Consider the following 22,980-nt stretch of genomic DNA (forward strand, 5'->3'; position numbering starts at 1 on the left):
ATAAGAGCGTCTGCTAAATGGTGTAAATGTAAATGTTGTGCTATTCATCCGCCGCCATCACCTCATGTTACAGCAAGATAATGCACGGCCCCATGTCGCAAGGATCTGTACACAATTCCTGGAAGATAAATGTCCCAGTTCTTCCATGGCCTGCACACTCACCAGACATTTCACCCATTTAAGCAGGTTTGGGATGCTCTGGATCAATGTGTACGACAGCGTGTTCCAGTTCCCGCCAATATACAGCAACTTCGCACAGCCATAGAGGAGTGGGACAACATTCCACAGGCCACAATCAACAGCCTGATCAATTCTATGCGAAGGATATCAGTTGCGTTGCATGAGGCAAGGGGTGGTCACACCAGATACTGACTGGTTTTCTGATCCACGGCCATATACTTTTTTTGAGGTATCTGACTAAGAGATGCATGTCTGTATTCCCTGTCATGTGAAATCCATAGATTAGGGCCTAATGAATTTATTTAAATTGACTGATTGCCTCATATGAACTGTAATTCAGTTAAATCTTTGAAATTGTTGCATGTTGCGTTTTCATATTTTTGTTCTGTGTGTGAACACCTTCATAATATTGAGTTGCACCCCACCACCCCTTTGCCCTCAGAACAGCTTCAATTCGTCAGGTCAGGGACTCTCCAAGATGTCGAAAGTGTTACACAGGGATGCTGGCCCATTTTGACTCCAATGCTTTCCCCAGTTGTCAAGTTGGCTGGATGTCCTTTGGGTGGTGGACCATTCTTGATACATACAGGTAACTGTTGAGCGTGAAAAACCCAGCAATGTTGCAGTTCTTGATACATGGATTCTGTTTGTGTGCCATTCAGAGGGTGAATGGGCAAGACAAAATATTTAAGTGCCTTTGAACGGGGTATGGTAGTAGGTGCCAGGTGCACCAGTTTGTGTCAAGAACTGCAACATTGCTATTCTTGACAGAATCCATGTATCAATTGTCTCTTGGCTTAAAAATCCTTCTTTAACCTGTCTCCACCCCTTCAGCTACACTGATTCGAAGTGGATTTAACAAGCTATGATTCCTTATTGATGTCACTTGTTAAATCCACTTCGAATCAGTTCAATAACTTCTCCAGTCCCAGTGAGGCGATGCTAGGCTGTCACAGTAAACACTCAGCATTAGTACAGACGCTGGGATTAGATGGGCGGGGCTCCACGGCTAATAATAGAGCTGTCAGGTTTACTGGAGGGGCTGGACTACAGTGACCACTTCCTCCTCCTCCAGGCTTTTCCTCATTGTAAAGAGGAGATTAACACAAGTGTTCTTATTATCATAGGACAGAGGCTGTAGCCAGAGGTCATGACCCCTACCACTGTAGCCCGTCAAGCTCCACACTGCCCTCTCACATAGGCCAGCCAGTTTAAATCAGGAAGGGAATGATATATTTACATATCTCTCAGGAAACATTCATGAACAAAGCTGTGTGTGGTTGTCTGAACAGTGGGTCTGTTGGACTGCTGAGGAATTTCATTGACATAGTCTTCCTCTTTCTGCTGTGTTTAAACATCAGTACTTATAGAGACACCCTCAGTTTTTCAGATTTCTGATGGCGGCTGCCATTGCTCTTAATCATCACTGTGTGTTTTTTGTGTCTGGAATGGCCTACAAAGCTATTGTTATTGCCCTGAAACCCTCTGTGGAGAGAAAGTGAAATGTGGTGTTGTAATTGCTTTTTATCACCCAGTCCCACCCCTAGTGTAGTGCACCTTGGGTTGAATCTGTTCCATTTCCCTGTGTGTGGGTCTCTCTGCCCCCCTCTCCATGCTCTCCCTCACACCCATCTATTCAGACCAGTGAATGGATCCATACTGCCACGTGTGTGTGTGTGTGTGTTAGTGTGTGAGGGTTTTGAGAGTTGGTGTGCGTGTGGACTGAGAGGATGTGTCGTGCAGTGCCCTGAGTGGCAGGCTGAAGGGGACAAAATGGAGTCCTTAGTGGCAGTGAGGGGAGCATGGTGTGCCTCTTGTTTTATAATATATTTTTTATTGAACCTTTTCTTAAACTAAGCAAGTCGGTTAAGAACAAATTCTTATTTACAATGACGGACTACCAAAAGGCCTCCTGCGGGGATGGGGGCTGGAATTAAAAATGAAATGATAGGACAAAACACACATCGCGACAAGGGAGACACCACAACACTACATAAAGAGACCTAAGACAACAACATACATGGCAGCAACACATGATAATACAGCATGGTAGCAAAATGGCAGCAGCACAACATGGTAGCTGCACAAAGCATGGTACAAACATTTTTGGGAACAGACAACACAAATGTATCCTCGCATGTCTCTGAGACCATAGCCTGTTGGCAGTGACCTCTTTGTCTCTAACACGGCTCCCTCTGTCTCTGTGACACTCCTCTCAGGCTCTCCCTGTCTGTCATCTTCCATAGACCTGCTGTCTGTCTGCTTCCATTTCCCTTCTGCTTCCGCTCACACTTTGCTCTCCCAAATGATGAGGCAGTTTTAACGTCTGGAAGTGTCTTTTCACCTCCTGGTAAATGACTCTATTCTCACCAGCTGAATACAATAATAACTCTTTGCCATGTTATAATCTAACATTCCTGTAATAAAGTCATTTGTCAGCCTTGCGTGTGATCACACCTCTTTCTAACAGAGTGTTATCAGGTTGTTTGTAGGCTACTCCCCATCTGCATGGTGTGTTTAATGTTAACTCTCGGCCTGCTTTCTATGAGTGTTTGTGATCAGGTCTATTTACTGTGACTGTATAGTCTGGGTCATGGTCATGACAGAATATCATCTCATAAATCCCATGGGTCCTGCTTCAGTTTCAACATGTGTAGACAGTCAGCCACACGCTGTCACACGCACACGCACACACACACGCACGCACACTGTGGGGATGGATTAGCAGGCTAGGCTGTGCTACAGCAGACAGATTCCACCAGTTTGGTCTAGCCCGTATGCACTGCCTGCAGTTCCATGTTATCCTCCTGGAGCCACTCCCCCTGCCCACCACACCCAATCAGAAGCTGAACACTGCTCTCCCTCCAGGCCAGGCATAGACCATGTGTCACCGGTTTTCTCACAGGGCATTTAAATGTTTTTAAAAAGTACCTTTATTTAGGGGCATTTTATTCTGCAGTAATATTTTTTTCTCAGCGACAGGCTAAATATTTAGTTATCAATGTAGTGTGACGTATTTTTCAACTCCTAATTCAGGTAAAATTACTATTCATATGAATGTTGTATATAGGGCAGTAACTGAAACATTCCTAGAATTGAAGAAGCAGACCTCAATGTTTTGGGGCTATAGCTCCCTCGTGTGGTGTTAGAAGCAAAGTGAAACTCAGTGAATGAAGAGCAAAGTAAGATGTCCCTCTAGTGGTTATCTGTGAACTGAGGCTAAAATCTACTGATCAATGCTTTTCTGATGCCTTTTTTATATGCTGAATACATAATTTCTCCAAATTTATGTTTCTAAATCAAGATGAGCTCTTCATTGGCTCAGTCATTAGCATGACTGATGCTTGCAGTTGTGTTTATCGCCTTCAAACTGTGGTCCTGTTGGTTTGACACCTCATGAATGTAGTTCTGTCTTTATCCTACTTCTTCTGTGTATGGTTCGAAAGGGCCGAGGGATTTGACTTCAGTGTTTCCCCTAGGATTTTTTTTTTAGCAGTGGTGGCATAGTTAGCGTTGGGGGGCCGGCATGGTAATGGACGCGACCAATGGCACGGTCTATGAGCAAAATTGTGCAGTTAAGCAAATTTCCTGCAATTCTAAACATTTTGCCATGGCTTATGCTGTGTTCTTATGATATCTGAGTGATTTAAAACACAACCACCAAAATAAAAACGGGTATTCCCAAAATGTAATGGTATGGGTCCCCCATTGATTTTGTTATGTTTTAATCACTCAGAAATGTATACTACACATTTTAGCCTATAGCCTGTTTTTGGAGAAATGTCATCATCGAATATTGTAAGAGCTTTCATTGTCTGCTTATATGCCCCCCTTATTTATCCTAAGGTTCTTACTTGGTGTACTGGGAGAACACTAAGTACGGCCCATGTTCTGAATTCTGTCGCTCTACATTTCAAAAGTGTTGAACAAATAGTTATATTGACTACAGTATGTCCGTCCTAGTTCGCTCATTAATGTCTTAATCGAAATTACGTATTGCTCCTTATCCACTCGTCGTCCCCATATGCTGTAGTTTGTATGTCTTAATTGTCAGTAGAAACCACATTTGTTGATGCAAGTCAGCCATATCACTTTTATGTATATTTTAAAGGCAGTAAATTAGGCTGAATGAACTGTTTCGCTGCCTGACAAGTCTCCACTGATGGCCAGGTGTAGCAGTGATAAGGTGTTGGGACTCTGCTGTTGGGACAGCTTTATGTAGGCCCTAACAGTTTGTGGGCACCGTTTGTCACTGTTATAGTACAATTAATGTGTTGTTTATTATTGTTGTAGTGGCTTTGCTGGCATAAAACAATTTTTTTTGGGGGGGGGAGTGTGAGTATGGCCCAGCAAGATTTACATGCTAAAATCACCACTGGACATAGTACTTTAGTCAAATAAGAGCAGAGTTGAATATTTGAACATATCATGATAACTATAGCTGTCAATGTATTTATTTTATTTTTAGATGAAAAAAATATTTGCAAACGGTTGATCTATTTCCGTAGTGTGAATGTAAAGTGATGTCTTGTCTCCCTGAGGTATCCTTGTATCTCCTGTCTCCCTGTACTAGAGCCGACTCGTTCGCGAACGACCCATCACTAAGAGCGGCTCATGTAGGTGAGCGTTGGGAGCCGGCTCGCATATCAGAAGTGCCGAATCTATTTATAAAAAAATGAAGATATGAATTCAAAGAATGAAAAAAGAAATACAATTATATAGGCCTTAATGCTCATGCGCCCATATTCGTTCTGACTGTCTGCTCAGACTAACAGCCTCACCTGTTGTTCCTGTCAATCAGACCCGCAGAGTCAACCAATGAACCAAAGATGCGTGAGGGAGGGCCGAGCTAACTCGCTCAGTCACACACTTAGCAGCGAGGAGAGAGAGGAAGGACAGCTGTGAAAACAACAGCTGGAAAATGAGTCGGAAGCACAGTAGCATTTGGATGCATTTTAATAATGTAGACAATGTTAGAGCACAGTGTAGAATTTGCCAAAACAAAATCTCATATAAAGCCGGTTCTACGCACAACCTACACCGGCATATGTGAACTGTGCACCCAACTGTGAAGCTAGCTGTAGCAGAGCTTCCAGAAACTAGCGGGCCTGCTAGTGATAGTGGTGGAGCCAGCACCTCCACATGTGGAGATGTAAGTAGGCCTATTGTAGGCCTATGTAAGTAGGCCTATTGTAGGCCTATGTAAGTAGGCCTATTCCGTGACCCACAGCTACGCAGTCTTCTATGGACCAGTTTAGAGGTCGACCGATTAATCGGAATGGACAATTAATTAGGGCTGATTTCAAGTTTTCATAACAATCGGTATTTTTGGACCCCGATTTACCGAATCTATCTATTTATTATTATTTTTTGTTATTTTAAGTTATTTATATATTTATATATAATATAATATATAATATATATATATATATATATATATATATATATATATATATATATATATATTTCACCTTTATTTAACTAGACAAGTCAGATTAAGAACACATTCTTATTTTCAATAACGGCCTAGGAACGGGGGTTAACTGCCTTGTTCGGGGGGATTCATTTTTGCAACCTTCTGGTTACTAGTCCAACGCTCTAACCACCTGCCTTACATTGCACTCCACGCGGAGCCTGTATGGCAGGCTGACTACCTGTTACGTGAGGGCAGCAAGAAGCCAAGGTAAGTTGCTAGTTAGCATTAAACTTCTTATAAAAAAAACTATCAATCTTAACAAAATCACTAGTTAACTACACATGGTTGATATTACTAGTTTTTCTAACGTGTCCTGCATTGCATATAATCGATGCCGTGCCTGTTAATTTCTCATCGAATCACAGCCTACTTCGACAAACGGGTGATGATTTAACAAGCGCATTTGCGAAAAAAGCACTGTCGTTGCACCAATGTACCTAACCATAAACATCAATGCCTTTCTTTAAAATCAATACACAAGTATATATTTTTAAACCTGCATATTTAGTTAATAATGCCTGCTAACATGAAATTGTGTCACTGCTCTTGCGTTCATTGCACGTAGAGTCAGGGTATATGCAACAGTTTGGGCTGCCTGGCTCGTTGGGAACTCATTTGCCAGAATTTTATGTCATTATGACATAGCATTGAAGGTTGTGCAATGTAACAGGAATATTTAGACTTAGGGATGCCACCCGTTTAGATAAAATACGGACCGGTTCCGTATTTCACTGAAAGGAAAAAACTGTTTTGTTTTCGAGATGATCGTTTCCGGATTCGGTCATATTAATGACCTAAGGCTCGTATTTCTGTGTTTATTATATTATAATTAAGTCTATTTGATAGAGCAGTCTGACTGAGCGGTGGTAGGCACCAGCAGGCTCGTAAGCATTCATTCAAACAGCACTTTCGTGCGTTTTGCCAGCAGCTCTTAGCAATGCATTGCGCTGTTTATGACTTCAAGCCTATCAACTCCCAAGATTAGGCTGGTGTAACCGATGTGAAATTCCTAGCTAGTTAGCGGGGTGCGCGCTAATAGCGTTTCAAACGTCACTCGCTCTGAGACTTGGAGTAGTTGTTCCCCTTGCTCTGCATGGGTAACGCTGCTTCGAGGGTGGCTGTTGTCGATGTGTTCCTGGTTCGAGCCCAGGTAGGAGCGAGGAGAGGGACGGAAGCTATACTGTTACACTGGCAATACTAAAGTGCCTATAAGAACATCCAATAGTCAAAGGTATATGAAATACAAATGGTATAGAGAGAAATAGTCCTATAATTCCTATAATAACTACAACCTAAAACTTCTTACCTGGGAATATTGAAGACTCATGTTAAAAGGAACCACCAGCTTTCATATGTTCTGAGCAAGGAACTTAAACGTTAGCTTTTTTACATGGCACATATTGCACTTTTTCTTTCTTCTCCAACACTGTGTTTTTGCATTATTTAAACCAAATTGAACATGTTTCATTATTTATTTGAGGCTAAATTGATTTTATTGATGTATTATATTAAGTTAAAATAAGTGTTCATTCCGTATTGTTGTAATTGTCATTATTACAAATAAAGGTAAAAAAATCGGCTGATTTAATCGGTATCGGCCTTGTTTGGTCCTCCAATTATCGGTATCGGCGTTGAAAAATCATAATCGGTCGACCTCTAGACCAGTTTATGCCAAAGTCTATGTCTGTAGCAAAACAAGGACAAATTGATATTGCATTGGCTAAAATGATTGCCACCGATTTCCAGCCATTTTCGATCATGGATGACAGAGGTTTTAGAAATTATAGCAATAGTCTAAATCCAATGTACACAATTCCAAGCAGGAAAAGCCATTCAAAATCACTTATTCCACAACTGTACGAGAGCACACAGGTTTCAGTGCGGGAAAGAGTCCAAAAAGCTACTGCAGTTTGCCTTACCACTGACTGCTGTACATCAAGGGTAACCACTTCTTACATGTCGGTTATTTGTCATTTCATTGAAGATTTTTCGATGTTTAGCTGTCTTCTGGACTGCTTTGAGTTTAGCGACAGACACACCTCAGAGAACTTGGCCTCAGGTACCGTTGAGAATGGCAAGTAGATGGAAAAGTGGTCTGTTGTGTCAGCGACAATGCAGCTAACATAACCAAAGCCATTAAGATTTTTAAATGGACCCATCATCCATGTCTTGCCCACACAATCAACCTGATTGTAAGAGATGCTCTGAAGGTGATGAAGCCCACTGTGGACAAAGTGAAAGCAGCTGTGGAATACTTCCACAGGAGCACAGTATGTGCTGAAAAACTAAAGTCTACACAACGCCAGATGGGGATGCCTGAGCTGAGGTCTAAACAAGACTGCACTACAAGGTGGAATTCAACATTTTATATGTTGAAGTGATTTCTTGAGTCAAAGGATGCCATCAAAGGATGCCATCATCTCTACCCTGGCCATTGTCAATGCACCTGTTGATGAGGGACCAGTTTAATGTTTCAAGTGGGATGCTGCAGTTTTGCACATTGTTATTTATTTTTCTTTGATATGGTGCAATATTATATTATTATGCTGTTCAGATTGTATTCGTTTTGAATTGTTACATTTATATATATATACCATGGCATTTTTTGCCTTTACCTCCCTTATCTCACATCATTTGCTCACATTGTATATAGTCTTATTTTTTTCTACTGCATCATTGATTGTATGTTGTTTTACTCCATGTGTAACTCGGTGTTTTTGTATGTTGTCGAACTGCTTTGCTTTATCTTGGCCAGGTCGCAATTGTAAATGAGAACTTGTTCTCAACTTGCCTACCTGGTTAAATAAAGGTGAAATAAATAAAAATAAAAATATGCACTTTTTATATACATTACAAAAGTTATACTTTATATGCACATGTGTAATAGCATCCCTTTTCATAACAAACCAATGCATTTTTTTTAAATACATTGTGTTTAAGGTAGAGTATGATTTCATTTAATAATTTAATTACAATTGTTTTAACACCAATCGCAAACTGTTTGACTTGAAAAAATACAAAACATATCTTTTTTTAAAGAGCCGTTTGGGAGCCTAAAGAGCCGTCTCTTTTTGGTGAGCTGAGCCGAACGAGCCGGCTCACTGAAAAGAGCCGGGATGCCCATCACTACCCTGTTTCATATGTATCCATTCCATCCTGTTCCTTATGTCTTCTGTCCTCAGTGCTGCCTCAGCCTGCATCTTCCTACTGCCCTGCTGGTAGTAGCTAGTGTGAAGACACCAGTCCTTCCTCATATCATCTCCTACTTTCTATCACTTTCAGACTTTCTGTCGATCTCTCCATCTACCTCCCTCTTTTTTTCTCCCTCCTTCCTGTCACCACCTCTCCCTGCTCAGCCCATGACTTCTAGGCCGCTACCATGGCTTACAGTTTGTGCTTTTCATTCTGGCGGCAAAAGGGAAGTCTTGTTTTATCTTTGTTTGCCTTCAGTAGATTCCTGCACATTGCTGACAGTCTTTCTAATCATTTGCTAATACTGATGTCTGCTGAGCTTTAGGCTGAAGAGAGATTATTTTGTCTGTAGACAGAGGAAAGATGTTAGTGGTAGAGATGCGTGATGTTCTTGCATGTAGACTAAGCTTCACTTCTGGGTTTGATCAGCCTCTCTGGTAGGTTGAAGTTGAACCCAAGCCAGCCTCAGATGTAAGTGTAACGTCGCTGTGTGCTTTTTGATGGTAGCATCTTTGCAGGTAATGTCAAAGCTTCAAGGAACCTAGGTTGTTAGAGGTCACAGATTTTTGTTCTCTCAACCAAGTGGCACTCTCCTCACCCGTGCAATTGACTCTCAGGGTTTTCAGGGTGTTTTTCAGAGATGAAGCATAGAAGACTGGCATCTCCTAAGCCTTTAGTTGGGTATACAATAGAACACCATATTGCCTGCTTCATGTAATTGTCAATAAAAGCCTTTGACACTTATGAAATGCTTGTAATTATACTTCAGTATTCCATAGTAACATCTGACAAAAATATCTAAAGACACTGAAGCAGCAAACTTAGTCAAAATTAATATTTGTGTCATTCTCAAAACTTTTGGCCACGACTGTAGGTTCCGGGGCTGGTCCCTACAGAGGAGAACCACAGGGGTCTGAGGAAGAACCTCAGCGGAGCTAGCTCTACTGTAACTTCCTCTCTTTCTGCCTGTATGTCTGCCTGATCTGCTGTGCTATTACCCAGTCTTACCTTGCCATGGGCCCCTGCTACCCTGCTGTGCATCAGCATGGGGACAGGTGCACTCTCTCATGTGGCCCCAAACTGGTGTTGACCACTAGCAGCAGGGTTTGAATTATGGAGGTGCCCTGTGGTGTTGTAATTGAAACCCTGACTAGCAGCATCAGTGTTATGTCTTTTCAGTTTAGAGTGTATAGCCTACGTCAGTCTGTCATATGGCCTCCTATCATGGCTTAGGAGCTCTCCTTAGTCCTATGGATAAGGTCTCATATGAATAAGGCTCCTGTGTGGGTCCTCATTTGCCCGATCCACAGGAATATCTGTGTTCTGATATTTATGTCTTCTGTCCTTTTGGCATTCACTTTCTGACAAATGGGTTTTCATTTCCCCTGAGGTTGAAGTCTGTTTTCTTTAATGTTGGACTGAGACTGTACCTGTTGATTCCAGATCCCAGCTGTCACATCCACTCTAAAAACAGTTTTTAATATCTCCTCAGTCCTCCTTCTGCTGTCTCATCTCTTCTTCTCTGTGTATCCGGTGACGGCCTCTCAGGTACTGTCCGTCCCCTGTCACTGCTCTCACACAAGGCCTGGCCGGAGTGTGTGCACATGTTTCGTGCTGGAGTGTACGCCTGCTCTCTTAACTGACCTCTCTGTCCCCTACCCCTGTCTCACCCCCCAGGGGTTCTGCATGCACCCCATACTTGTTCCCTCACCATGTTGCTGTGGACTGAATTCTTTCCCTCTGTCCGTGAAGCAGTGCAGGGAGTCCCAGTAATGACCTACCCTCTCCCACAGAGACAGCCTTGGCTGGACATAGGAATTTAGACTGGTAAAGCTAGAAGGATTAACGTGTCCTTTCAGTTGACCACAGTGATTTTATTTTGTTGTTTTTCACAGCCAACGTGTGGGTGTCAGTTATTTTCTGCATGTGTTATCCTAAATTCCACCCAAATTCACAAAAGATACTTGTTATTTGGCTGTTGGCATGTGTTTTGGGCATGCAGTATTGTCCTTAAAGTTGACCTCTGGATTGACCCCCTCCTCTTCCTGCCCTCCTCCAGACATGGGTCGATCAGGACCCCGTGGCCCTCCTGCAGGTGGCCCACACGGCTGCCTCTCAACCCAAGGTCTGCCCACTGCTATGCCTGACTGCAATACCCCATGCATCTCCCTCAGTCCTGCCCTGGACGTGTTGTATGTGTGTGTGTGAATCACAGAGCCTACATCCTCAGCAGGGATTTTGTTTCTGTGATGAACTGGTAGAATATTGAGAAACGAATGAAATACATGACTTATTAAGCCTTTTTTATCTGATGATGGTGAAGTGAGTTCCTCAGTATTTTACCATGTCTAGTAGGTTTACAGTGAGTGTATGCTTGTCTAGGAATGTGGCTTGCTTTTCAGTATGATTTTAGATCCTGTTAGAGGAAAACCTGGTAACTCAAATTGCACGAGTTAATCCACAGATTAATTGTAATATGATGTTTGTTCATATTATCTCTTTCACATTCTTCATAAATATTTGTGGTGAAGTGCAGACAGTCATGTGTTGTGCTGTGTAATGATGTTCGGTTTTGTAGCAGGTTTTATTCGTGACTCCCTATCCTTTCAGTGAGAGTGGGCTCTCAGTACTTTGGTTGCAGGGAGTGATCTGATGGTAACACACAGAGTAGAGACCAGGGGCCTGCCTAGTGGGCCATGAGGGGCTTTCTGGTGGCCAGGTGGGGGTTTGGGAGGTAAGAGTGTGGGGGGAGTGGGTGTTCGGGTCAAGTGTTCCATGGGGAAGAACAAAACTCCTCCTCCCTCACGGAGAGGATGACACTGCAATGCAAAACCAGAGCCCCTTTCCCACTTGTTCCTGTCCTCCAGTTTTAAAGATGTCTGGTTACTGAGCATGACAACCTTTCCACTGGTGTTGTTAATACATCTCAGTCATCTCTCTGGGTATACATGCAGTGCATTCAGGAAGTATTCAGACCCCTTCACTTTCTATACATTTTGTTATGTTACAGCCTTATTATAAAATTGATTAAAAAACATGTTTTACTCATCAATCTACACATGCTACCCCATAAGGACAAAGCAAAAACTGTTTAAAAAAAATATACATTTTTACAAATGTACAAAAAAATGAATCACATTTAAATAAGTATTCAGACTGTTTACTCAGTACTTTGTTGAAGCATCTTTGGCAGCGATTTCAGCCTTGAGTCTTCTTGGATATGACGCTACAAGCTTGGCACACCTGTATTTGTGGAGTTTCTCCCATTCTTCTATGCAGATCCTCTCAGGCTCTGTCAGGTTGTATGGAGAGGGTCGCTGCACAGCTATTTTCAGGTCTCCAGAGATGTGCGATTGGGTTCAAGTCTGGGCTCTGGCTGGGCCACTCAAGAACATTGAGACTTGTCCCGAAGCCACTCCTGCGTTGTCTTGGCTGTGTGCTTAAGTTCATTGTCATGTTGGAAGGTGAACCTTTGCCCCAGTCTGAGGTCCTTAGCACTCTGGAGCAGTTTTTCATCAAGGATCTCTGTACTTTGCTCCGTTCATCTTTCCCTCGATCCTGACTAGTCTGTCTCCCTGCCGCTGAAAAACATCCCCACAGCATAATGCTGACACCACCATGTTTCACCGTAGGGATGGTGCCAGGTTTCCTCCAGATGTGACGCTTGGCATTCAGGCCAAAGAGTTCAATCTTGGTTTCATCAGACCAGAGAATCTTGTTTCTCATGGTCAGAGAGTCTTTAGGTTCCTTTTGGCAAACTCAAGTGGGCTGTCATATGCCTTTTACTGAGGAGTGGTTTCTGTCTGGCCACTCTACCATAAAGGCCTTATTGGTGGATTGCTGCAGAGATGGTTGTCCTCCAGAGGAAATCTGGAGCTCTGTCAGAGAGCTCCAGAGGGAAGACTCTTGGTGGATCCAAACTTCTTCCATTTAAGTATGACGGAGGCCACTGTGTTCTTGCGGCCCTTCGATGCTGCAGAAATGTTTTGCTACCCTTCCCCAGATCTGTGCCTTGACACAATCCTGTCTCGGAGCTCTACGGACAATTACTTTGACCTCATGGCTTGGTTTTTGCTCTGACATTCACTGTCAACAATGGGACCTTTTTTTATTTTGACAGGTGTGGGTGCCTTTCCAAATCATGTCCAATCAATTTAATTTACCACAGGTGGACTCCAGTCATGTTGTAGAAGCATCTCAAGGATGATCAATGGAAACAGGATGCACCTGAGCTCAATTTCCAGTCTCACTGGCAAAGGGTATGAATACTTATGTAAATAAGGTAGTTTAAAAAATATATATATATTTGCAAAAAAATGAAACCTGTTTTCGCTTTGTCATAATGGGGTATTTTGTGTAGATTGATGAGGATTAAAACATAAAAAAAACATCTATTTTTAGAATAAGGCTGTAACATAAAGTGTGGAAAAAGTCAAGGGGTCTGGATACTTTCCAACTGCACTGTACACCTCTGCGCCTGCCTTGTAGCTTTTCTTTTAGAAATGTACTAACCCCTCAGTCTCACAGGTGAAGACTGAGGAGCAGATAGCTGCTGAGAAGGCCTGGTACGGGACTGAGAAAGTGTGGCTGATTCACAAGGATGGATTTTCCTTGGGTTAGTAGAGATAAACGCCAACATTCACCCCAATATGATCAACATTTAAGCATGTTCAATTTGCTCTTGATATCCTGACTGAAGTAATAAGCCATACTCGTATTGAATTTGTAAATGTGTTCAATATAACACATGATGCAGCCTAGACAAACATTTTCTCTGTGGCTGTAGATCATAATGATACTGAATCTGTTCTGACTGGTCACCACAGCGACCCTGTTGAAGACGGAGCCAGGCAGTCTGCCAGAGGGGACAGTCAAGATCAGACTGGAGAGCGACGGCTCGTTGCTGGATGTGGATGAGGATGATGTGGAGAAGGTAAACCTAAACTCACCAAAATGTACATGGTGATTGGCCCCTGTAGTGCACCTAATTGAATTGTTCTCCTATTGGATCCGAGTACTTTTATTGGGTCATTATCTGAAGAGAAGAGTCTGGTGTATCACCTCTTTGAACGCTGTCCTCTAACCCATGCGTGTAGGCAAACCCTCCATCGTTTGACCGCGTGGAGGACCTGTCCTCGCTGCAGTACCTCAATGAGTCCAGTGTGATGCACACCCTGCGCCAGCGCTACGGGGGCAACCTCATCCACTCCCACGCTGGACCCAACATGGTGGTCATCAACCCCATCAGCGCTCCCTCCATGTACTCTGAGAAGGTACTGTTCTGGGTGGAGCCTGCGGTTAGCAGGATAGGGGAGGGGATATATTCTTGGAGAGTAGCAAGTACACCAGAGTTTTTACATTTGTAATTATTATACAACATTCTTGCAACCAATATGTTTTTTTTTTATATACACCCACAGTACAAAAATACCAAGTCCATCCAAACTTTTGACTGGTATTATATACAGTGGGGGGAGAAAGTATTTGATCCCCTGCTGATTTTGTACGTTTGCCCACTTACAAAGAAATGATCAGTCTATAATTTTAATGGTAGGTTTATTTCAACAGTGAGAAACAGAATAATAACAAAAAAATCCAGAAAAACGCATGTCAAAAATGTTATAAAATGATTTGCATTTTAATGAGGGAATATATATATATATATATATATATATATATATATATATATATATATATACATACATACATACATACATACATACATACATACATACATACATACATACATACATACATACATACATACATACATACATACATACATACATACATACATACATACATACATACATACATACATACATACATACATACATACATACATACATACATACATACATACATACATACATACATACATACATACATACATCCATCCATCCCAATTCTGCAGATTTTGCTGCAAAATACAGAGTCATTAGATCATTTGTTTTGGTACTGTCCATTTGTAGCTTGTTTTTGGTCACAGGTCCAGGAATGGCTGAAAAATTACAACATTTATCTGGAGCCAACTCTGCAGATAGCACTACTGGGTGACTTGGAAAAGGGTCATGTCAGGATGTGCCTGCAGGAAGGGTACCACCGTAGTCAATAATATAATAATACTCTTAGTAAAAATGTTAATCTGTAATTTATACTGTAGAAACGTTGAGGATTGAAAGGTTCAAAATGTTTGAAATGTTAGTGTAGTTGAAAAATATGTCAATTAGAAATGGTCTTAAGAGATACTGTAGATGGGAGGGGTTGAGGGGAGCTGAAAGGTGGGACTTAAAAGGATTAAAAACAAATAAGATAACTAATGTAAAAAATTCTGTCTGTAAAATGTATGTAGAAGCTGTAAATAGAAGCCTAAGTATTGTTGTCCATTAGTTTACTCCAATTAGGGGAGGGGTGGTAGTGTTAGGGGGAAATAAGGAAGAAGGATTGTAAATGATGCAGACAATTACATTGATAGAACCCACAATCTATCGGCAATATTAAAGCTGAACTACACCCCCCAACAACAACAAAATTACAAAAATATACATGAACACCAGAAAGAGCAATTAGGACTGGATTTTTGAATTGGAGAGGTTGTTATTCTCACATTATAAAATCTTCTCTCTCGCTCTCTCGCTCTCTCCAGGTGATGCACATGTTTAAGGGGTGCAGGAGGGAGGACACAGCGCCTCACATCTATGGCGTGGCCCAGTCAGCCTATAGGAACCTGCTGACCACCCGTCAGGACCAGTCCATTGTGCTACTGGGAAAGAGCGGCAGCGGCAAGACCACCAATTGTCAACACCTGGTCCAGTACCTGGTCACCATCGCTGGCAGCACTGGCAAGACCTTCTCTGGTAGGTTTTGAGGGGAATGAACATGCAGTAGGTTACAGAACAAGTTATTTACATTTTTCATTTGAAAGTCCATTATTTGCCTGCTATTTCCTATTTGGCCTGTTTCTGTGTGTCTCCCAGCGGAGAAGTGGCAGGCAGTCTACACCATCCTGGAGGCCTTTGGGAACAGCTCCACTTCCATGAACGGAAACGCCAGTCGCTTCTCTCACATCGTGTGCCTGGATGTTGACCAGGCTGGTCAGGTGGCCTCGGCCTCCATTCAGACCATGCTGCTAGAGAAGCTAAGAGTGACTAGGCGGCCAGAGGGAGAGTCCACTTTCAATGTCTTCTACTATATGATGGCTGGAGCCGACAGCTCTCTCACGTAAGCTGTCATCTTCCTCAGACTTCTGTGTGGAGTGGACCTACACCCTTGCCGAACTCTCTCTCGCTCCCTCTCCTCTGTTTCTTTGCTCCCTCTCTCACCTTTCTCCCTTTCACCTCTCCATCTTACTCTCTCTCTCACTCTGTCCTTCATTTACTTTAAAGTGTGAGTTTTGAAGGTCAGAAACTCTTGAGTAGTTCTGTCATGTATACTCTTGTCATTGTGACTGAATGACAGCTTGTCTCATATTGCCTACCCAGGACTAAGCTGCACTTCAACCACTTTGCTGAAAACAGTGCTTTTGGAATTGTGCCTCAACCCAAGGTAACTCTACCCAGGGCCCCAAGGACCTTGTGGGAAAGACCTTGTCAGTAAAGTTTTATTTGGTTTTGTGTGAATAGACTCGTACTGCTTTTTATGCGAGTGTTTTTTATACAATTTTATGCTGTATTTCCTATGTAACTTGTTGTGTAATTATAAGATGCAGGGCTCCCAATGGGACTCCCTGTTAAAATAAAGGTGCAATTCTAATAAATACAGTCCATATAAACAACTGTCGTTTCTCCCCCCCCCCATGCTCGCCCAGTCTGAAGACAAGCAGCGGGCCTCCCAGCAGTTCACCAAGCTGCAGGCAGCCATGAAGGTCCTGGGCATCAGTGGGGAGGAGCAGAGGGCCTTCTGGCTGGTCCTGGGGGCCATCTACCACTTAGGGGCTGCAGGAGCCACCAAGGGTAAGGAGCCTACTCTGAGACCATGTCAGATGTTCAGTCCAGAGGCAAATAATGCAGCTGCATTCTGTATTTAAATTCCATGAAACACTTACATGACAGATGCATGTTTTCTGTATTCAACAAAAATAGAATACATTTGCATAGTGTAGTTGAAAGAGTAAAGCCAAGCAAAGAGACACTGGGTGTGTTCTGAAATAACAGAGTTCATGGTGCTGCAGCTGCCATCATTCCAGGGTCTTTGTTTGTTTCAAGGAGCTTTTCAAGCTGAGAACATTGAGGACATTTATGTGACAGTTGTGAAGTCCATGAGCACTTTCAATAATTCCATGTTTTACCATCTGCAGGGGAGATTTTCATTGCATTCCTTTACCGTTCAACCACCAAAATGGTTGGTGTCGGTTTGAGACAGTTGGGCGACACCTGAAGAGTTTTTTAACTTCTCTGAGCTAGGTGGGACGTGACCGTCCCACACTATTCAACAGCCAGTGAAATAGCATGGCGCGAAATAAAAAAACTGCAAAAATCTCATAATTTCATTTTCTCAAACAATCAACTATTTTACACCATTTTAAACATAAGACTCTCGTTAATCTAACCACATGGTCCAATTTCAAGGCTTTACGGCAAAAGCATAAAATTAGATTATGTTAGGACAAAAACTTCAAGAAAATCCACACAGCCATTTTCCAAGCAAGGACATGCATCACAAAAACCAGAAGTACAGCTAAAATATTCACTAACCTTTGATCTTCATCAGATGGCACTCATAGGACTTCATGTTATACAATACATGTATGTTTTGCTCGATAAAGTTCATATTTATATCCAAAAACAGCATTTTACATTGGTGCGTGATGTTCAGAAAATGTATTCCCACCAAAACCGCCGGTGAATGTGCACATCAATTTACAAAAATACTCATCATAAAAGTTGATACAATTTACAACAGTTATTGAAAGAATTATAGATACACTACTCCTTGACGCAACGGCTTTGTCAGATTTCAAAATAACTTTACGGAGAAAGCACATTGTTCAATATTCTGAGTACATAGCTCAGCCATCGAAGCAAGCTATACAGCTACCCGCCAAGTTCTGGCATCAACAAAACTCTGAATTAGTATTATAAATATTCTCTTACCTTTGCTGATCTTCGTCAGAATGCACTCCGAGGACTCCTACTTCCACAAGAAATGTTCGTTTTGTTCGAAATACTCCATATTTATGTCCAAATACCTCCGTTTTGTTTGTGCGTTCAGATCACTATCCAAAGGCATAACGCGCGAGCGCAGTACCAGAGACGAAAAGTCAAAATGTTCCATTACCGGTTGTAGAAACATGTTAAACGTTGTTTACAATCAATCCTTAGGGTATTTTTAACATAAAACGTTGATAATATTCCAACCAGACAATAGCGTCTTCATTCCAGGAGAAAAAGGAACGGCGTGCTCGTGGGATCGCACATCACCAAGCCCTTTGTCCATAGGCAGTCCACTCATTGACTGAGCTACTATTCTCTGCCCAGTAACAGGAGAAGGATGACAGCCAATGGAAGCCTTAGGAAGTGCAACGTGACCCCACAGACACTGTAGTTTTGATAGGGATTCAAAAGAAGAACTACAATTCTCAGATTTCCCACTTCCTGGTTGGATTTTTCTCAGGTTTTTGCCTGCCATATGAGTTCTGTTATACTCACAGACATCATTCAAACAGTTTTAGAATCTTCAGAGTGATTTCTGTCCAAACCTACTAATAATATGCTAATATTTGACTCTGGGCCCGAGTATTAGGCAGGCTTTTCATCCGAAATCGAAAATACTGCCCTCTATACCCTATAAATTTAAGTGTTCCAACTCAAGAAGCAAAAAGTCCCAGCCCAACTTCAGCCTTAAGCTGACTAAATGCCTTGCCTTGTCATCGGAAAGGTCTGTGTCTGTTTGCTGCTGTGCCTCCTCAGAGAACAACCCATTGTGTTTAATTGCTAAACTCGGCAAAAAAATAAACATCCCTTCACCAATCTTCATTGTAAAGGGTTTAAACACTGTTTCCCATGCTTGTTCAATGAACCATAAACAATTAATGAACATGCACCTGTGGAACGGTCATTAAGACACTAACAGCTTACAGACGGTAGGCAATTAAGGTCACAGTTATGAAAACTTAGGACACTAAAGAGGCCTTTCTACTGACTCTGAAAAACACCAAAAGAAAGATGCTCAGGGTCCCTGCTCATCTGTGTGAACGTGCCTTAGTCATGCTGCAAGGAGGAATGAGGACTGCAGATGTGGTCAAGGCAATAAATTGTGATGTCCGTACTGTGAGACGCCTAAGACAGCGCTACAGGACGGACAGCTGATCGTCCTGGCAGTGGCAGACCATGTGTAACAACACCTGCACAGTATCGGTATGTCTGAACAGGTACAGGATGGCAACAACTGGCTGAGTTACATCAGGAACGCACAATCCCTCCATCAGTGCTCAGACTGTCCGCAATAGGCTGAGAGAGGCTGGACTGAGGGCTTGTAGGCCTGTTGTAAGATAGGTCCTCACCAGATGTCACCGGCAACAACGTCGCTTATGGGCACAAACCTACCGTTGCTGGACCAGACAGGACTGTCAAAGTGCTCTCTGCTGACGAGTCACGGTTTTGTCTCACCGGGGGGGATGGTCGGATTCACGTTTATCATCGAAGGAATGAGCGTTACACCAAAGCCTGTACTCTGGAGCGAGATCTATTTGGAGGTGGAGAGTCTGTCATGGTCTGGGGGCGGTGTGTCACAGCATCATTGGACTGAGCTTTTTGTCATTGCAGGCAATCTCAACTCTGTGCGTTACAGGGAAGACATCCTCCTCCCTCATGTGGTACCCTTCCTGCAGGCTCATCCTGACATGACCCTCCAGCATGACAATGCCACCAGCCATACTGCTTGTTCTGTGCAGGAAATCACGCAAGACAGGAATGTCAGTGTTCTGCCATGGCCAGAGAAGAGCCCTGATCTCAATCCCACTGAGCACGTCTGGGACCTGTTGGATCGGAGTGTGAGTGCTAGGGCCATTCCCCCCCCAGAAATGTCCGGGAACTTGCGGGTGCCTTGGTGGAACAGTGGGGTAACATGTCAAAGCAAGAACTGGCAAATCTGGTGCAGTCCATGAGGAGATGCACTGCAGTACTTAATGCAGCTGGTGGCCACACCAGATACTGACTGTTACTTCTGATTTTGACCCCCTTTTGTTCAGCGACACATTATTCCATTTCTGTTAGTCACATGTCTGTGGAACTTGTTCAGTTTATGTCTCAGTTGTTGAATCTTGTTATGTTCATACAAATATTTACACATGTTAAGTTTGCTGAAAATAAACGCAGTTGACAGTGACATTTCTTTTTTTGCTGAGTTTATTTGCCTGACAGCCCAGAACGAGATGGATTGTTTACACTGTACTAATGAAAATGAATGTGTGAGCAGTTGGAATGCTTATTCGCATTGTCTAACGTTGCCTTCTCTGCAGTGTCAGTCATAGAGGAAATTGGTAATGATCCCAAACAAACACCCTTCTGGGTGTTTTTCTGTCTAATACTGTTTTGATCTTCTCTTCCTCTGTCTCTGAAGTGTTAATTGGCTGTTAATAGGTTAATTGGATTCCATGCTGTATCACAACCAGCCATTATTGGGAGTCCCAAAGGGTGGCACACAATTGGCCCAGTGTCGTCCGTATTAGGGTTTGGCCGGGGTAGGCCGTCATTTTAAATAAGAATTTGTTCTTAACTGGCTTGCCTAGTTCAATAAATACAATTAAAAATAAAGATACATATTTGTTGTGTTACAATCTGTCAGATTGACCAAAAAAATCTGTCAGTTGCCACTTGGTGGAAATATGTTAATACTTGCTGCCCTCCTATAATACTACAACATCTTTGTGGTATTATAGAGAGTTTAGAAATGGGTGAGTTCATTTGAGGTTTGATGAAACACCCTAATGATAAGCAGTGCAGTTTGACTAGTTAACACTAGAGGGCAGCATAGACCTTTATTTATCATGAGTTGCAGTGTCAATACTAAAGAAGTGCATGACTTTATCAACCTGCTATCAGTAGAGCTGAATGAACGGGAGGTTGATTGGGTATTCTGACAAGTGTGGGCTGTTCTACTCCTCAACTCTCAGTACATTGTTTTCCAATGAAGCTCCTGAATGCCGTGTGTTGGTCAGACCCTGTTAAAGCATGCCCGTTGCTGCTGTTAGAGTGGTGTTTGTCTTCATGTACTGTATACATTGCTACTGTTGCTCTAACTGTTCTGTTCTAACTACCTGTTCTTACTTGCATGTTGCATGCTGCGCCCCTTGCATTGCAGACGCAGACAAAAGTAAAAACACCCCTCTCCATATTGTTATGTTCTGACTGTGCTTTTATTGCTGTGAGCAGGCATGGTGGCATTAGCATTTTAATGAAGTTCGAAGTGTTTTTCTTTAATTGCCTTTTTGCTTGTCACAACATGGTGGTATGTGACGCTCTCATAGGCCCGATGAAACAGGGAGATACCAGCATTCTTCAGTCAGAAGCACAACTGTCTGATGTTCCCCAGTCAGTCACCCTCTTAAGTGTCTGAGGGAGGGTTCCTCTCCAATACCACTGAAATTAAAAACCACTTCTATCCACTCACTCATCACCCATCCACCAGACATGGTTTGCAGACCGAGGCTCGTTCTTCTGCACCTTCATACTTTGGAATGATAGTCCCTGTAATTTATTTCCTGTGTATGTCTGGATGAAGGACTTAGCTGTGAGGAAAAATAACATTGAAAGAAATGTCAGAGCTTTCTGAACTACGTTAAATGGTATTGACAAAAAAGCTTTAAGCTAATGGGACTGTAGAGGAGAATTTAGAATTTATACCATTTAGATGCACAGTACCTTGAATGTGGTTTGTATAGGCTTCATTTCACTATCCTGATGAGGTTGTTATTGTTAGCTCTTCTACTATCACAGCTGTGTTAGCCTGGGTAGGGTCGACTTGACCCAGACACACACCGCCTCTGTCAACTGCATTCTCCTGTCGTGGATAGACATACTGTCCCCATGGTTGTTGGCAGAGGTGATAATGGTTGTATTTCTGTTTGTCTCAGCCGGTAGGAAACAGTTTGCACATCATGAATGGGCGCAGAAGGCTGCCTACCTGCTGGGCTGCACTCTAGAAGAGCTCTCCTCCTCCATCTTCAAGCACCAGGCCAAGGGCACCCTGCCCAGAGCCAGCTCTGTACGTCAGGGGACAGACGATGCAGCAGGAGACTTCTCAGGTACACCTGGGACTACACACACACGTCCCCTCAGCTCATCACCTAGGGGACACGACACGCTTCTCTGAAAGTTAAATCTTATCCAAGTAATGACTACCGCAGTCCCGTAGTGGTTATTGATGGGTAGGTATACAAAAAATATCAGGAGGATTTTAGGAAGTCTTCCTTATGCATTGCCCTTGAAATTCTAATTTCATTCCATTTATTTTTTTTCACATCTACAGAGTTTTATCAGGGGTTGACACACATACTTTGAAGGACATGTATGCAGTCAGAACCGTATCACAGGAGAACTGGACAGTTATTATTTTACCTTGTCTATGTCCTCCCTTCCCAAACGCAGAGATTTCTCCCTCCAGCCACCTTTAGATCAGTAGCTATTCCTGGATATGGTAGATGGTATCATTCCGGCCCTGTACTCTGAACCTTCCTAGATTACACTGCTTTGTGGTCAGACTCAGACTTTCCAGAATTTCTCAGATCAAAACACACAACATCCATGCCTCATGGCACTGGGCACCTGGTAAACCTTATTGACATGGGATAGCTTTCTCATCTACGCACACTGCCATGAGGCGTACATGTGGATGTTGTGTGTGGTTTGATCTGAGCACTGCTGACAAGTCAGTCTAAACCTTCCTAGATTACTCTGCTTTGTGAGTAGAATACAGAGCCAGTAGGATACAATAATGTTGCCACCCATCAGACATGGTTGGGATTTACCTGTCTTCCTCTGTTACCACCTCAGATTCAGGGGCAATAGTACTAGGTTTAGCTGGTTTCCTGCAGTTATCCCATTTCAAATGTCACACTCACTGGAGTGAGCCGAGCATTCCATGCCACTGCTATGTACAGTGTTTCGGAAAAGTATTCAGATCCATTTACATGT

At 42.7% G+C, this 22,980-nt stretch overlaps 1 protein-coding gene across 1 annotated transcript in view; it reads left to right on the forward strand.

The window, feature by feature from the left end:
* The window catches only part of LOC115149123 (unconventional myosin-XVIIIa-like), a 105,605-nt gene that overhangs the window by 25,079 nt on the left and 57,546 nt on the right, over nucleotides 1–22,980 (forward strand). The window contains exons 3-10 of the mRNA XM_029691660.1: nucleotides 13,376–13,463; nucleotides 13,675–13,781; nucleotides 13,945–14,121; nucleotides 15,495–15,705; nucleotides 15,826–16,069; nucleotides 16,330–16,393; nucleotides 16,656–16,800; nucleotides 21,921–22,091. Coding sequence (XP_029547520.1) covers nucleotides 13,376–13,463; nucleotides 13,675–13,781; nucleotides 13,945–14,121; nucleotides 15,495–15,705; nucleotides 15,826–16,069; nucleotides 16,330–16,393; nucleotides 16,656–16,800; nucleotides 21,921–22,091 — 1,207 coding nt within the window. The remainder of the gene's footprint in view (nucleotides 1–13,375; nucleotides 13,464–13,674; nucleotides 13,782–13,944; nucleotides 14,122–15,494; nucleotides 15,706–15,825; nucleotides 16,070–16,329; nucleotides 16,394–16,655; nucleotides 16,801–21,920; nucleotides 22,092–22,980) is intronic.

Source organism: Salmo trutta, chromosome 15, assembly GCF_901001165.1.
Source record: "Salmo trutta chromosome 15, fSalTru1.1, whole genome shotgun sequence".
NCBI classification, from domain to species: domain Eukaryota; kingdom Metazoa; phylum Chordata; class Actinopteri; order Salmoniformes; family Salmonidae; genus Salmo; species Salmo trutta.